At 37.7% G+C, this 1124-nt stretch overlaps 1 protein-coding gene across 1 annotated transcript in view; it reads left to right on the forward strand.

Annotated features, from left to right (window-relative positions):
• LOC107568206 (protein FAM177A1) overlaps positions 1–1124 on the forward strand; it is a 6477-nt gene that overhangs the window by 4351 nt on the left and 1002 nt on the right. The window contains exon 5 of the mRNA XM_016254135.1: positions 701–795. Within this exon, the coding sequence (XP_016109621.1) occupies positions 701–795 (95 nt within the window). The remainder of the gene's footprint in view (positions 1–700; positions 796–1124) is intronic.

The raw sequence follows: 1124 nt of genomic DNA on the forward strand, positions 1-1124 counted from the left end.
ACCAGCATAAACCAGCAAAGGACCAGCATAAACCAGCAAAGGACCAGCATAAACCAGCAAAGGACCAGCATAAACCAGCAAAGGACCAGCATAAACCAGCAAAGGACCAGCATAAACCAGCAAAGGACCAGCATAAACCAGCAAAGGACCAGCATAAACCAGCAAAGGACCAGCTTAAACCAGCATCAAAACATACCTAACCAGCATATGCTGTTTTTTTCAACAGGGTACCTTGTGCATAAGCAGTAAACTACCGGAATATTTGTAAATGTTCGCTAAAGAGCTTTTCTGACATGACAAATATGTTTCTTTTTAGATATGTCATCAAGGCAAAACGGCATTTCTACTCGCGGTCGCTCCGGTTTTGATATCATTTAATCGCAGTGGCTTCCTCCGTTCTGAACGCAGTGATTGAGCACTGCGCATGCGCGTAAGCTTCTTTTTTGAATAGATAAGCAAACGACTGAGGATGGAATATTAGTGCATGTAAACATTGTTATATAATGTCTTTACTGAAGATTTAAGTGTGGATGCTAGAATACAGTTTTTTATATCGAAATACAAATTCTAATGAATTACGCATGAGCTTCGTACGATAATACAGAAATGCTAATGTACAACACTGTGTTAAACTCTGTCATTTCTATCAGAAATATTGTATTTAATCATTATAACTCACTGTGACTTCATTTCTCTGTAGTTTGTGATTTTCTTGGAGAGAAAATGGCTGGTTTGCTGGGTCTAAACGCTGCCAAATATCAGTATGCTGTTGACCAGTATCAAAGAGAACATAAGGTAGCAAGTTTCCTAAAACTTTCAGCAGTACTCTTATCAAAGTTAGAAATAAAGCCAGAAAGGGTTTTTTTGCTTGATGTTTTTGGAGAGACTCTTTTAAATTCCTCCAAAACCAAAACACAAATCTGAAGAACTTAAAGGGGTCATATGATGCTTTTTTAAAGATCATTATTTTGTGTATTTGGTGTAACGGAATATGTTGACATGCTTTAATGTTAAAAAAAACACATTATTTTTCAAATACTGTACATTATTGTAGGTCCTCTATGCCCCGCCTCTCTCAAACGCTTCGTTTTCTACAAAGTCCCTCCTTCCGACAAGCGCAGTCT

This window comes from Sinocyclocheilus grahami, unplaced genomic scaffold (assembly GCF_001515645.1).
Source record: "Sinocyclocheilus grahami isolate Dianchi unplaced genomic scaffold, SAMN03320097.WGS_v1.1 scaffold1225.1, whole genome shotgun sequence".
Classification (NCBI taxonomy): domain Eukaryota; kingdom Metazoa; phylum Chordata; class Actinopteri; order Cypriniformes; family Cyprinidae; genus Sinocyclocheilus; species Sinocyclocheilus grahami.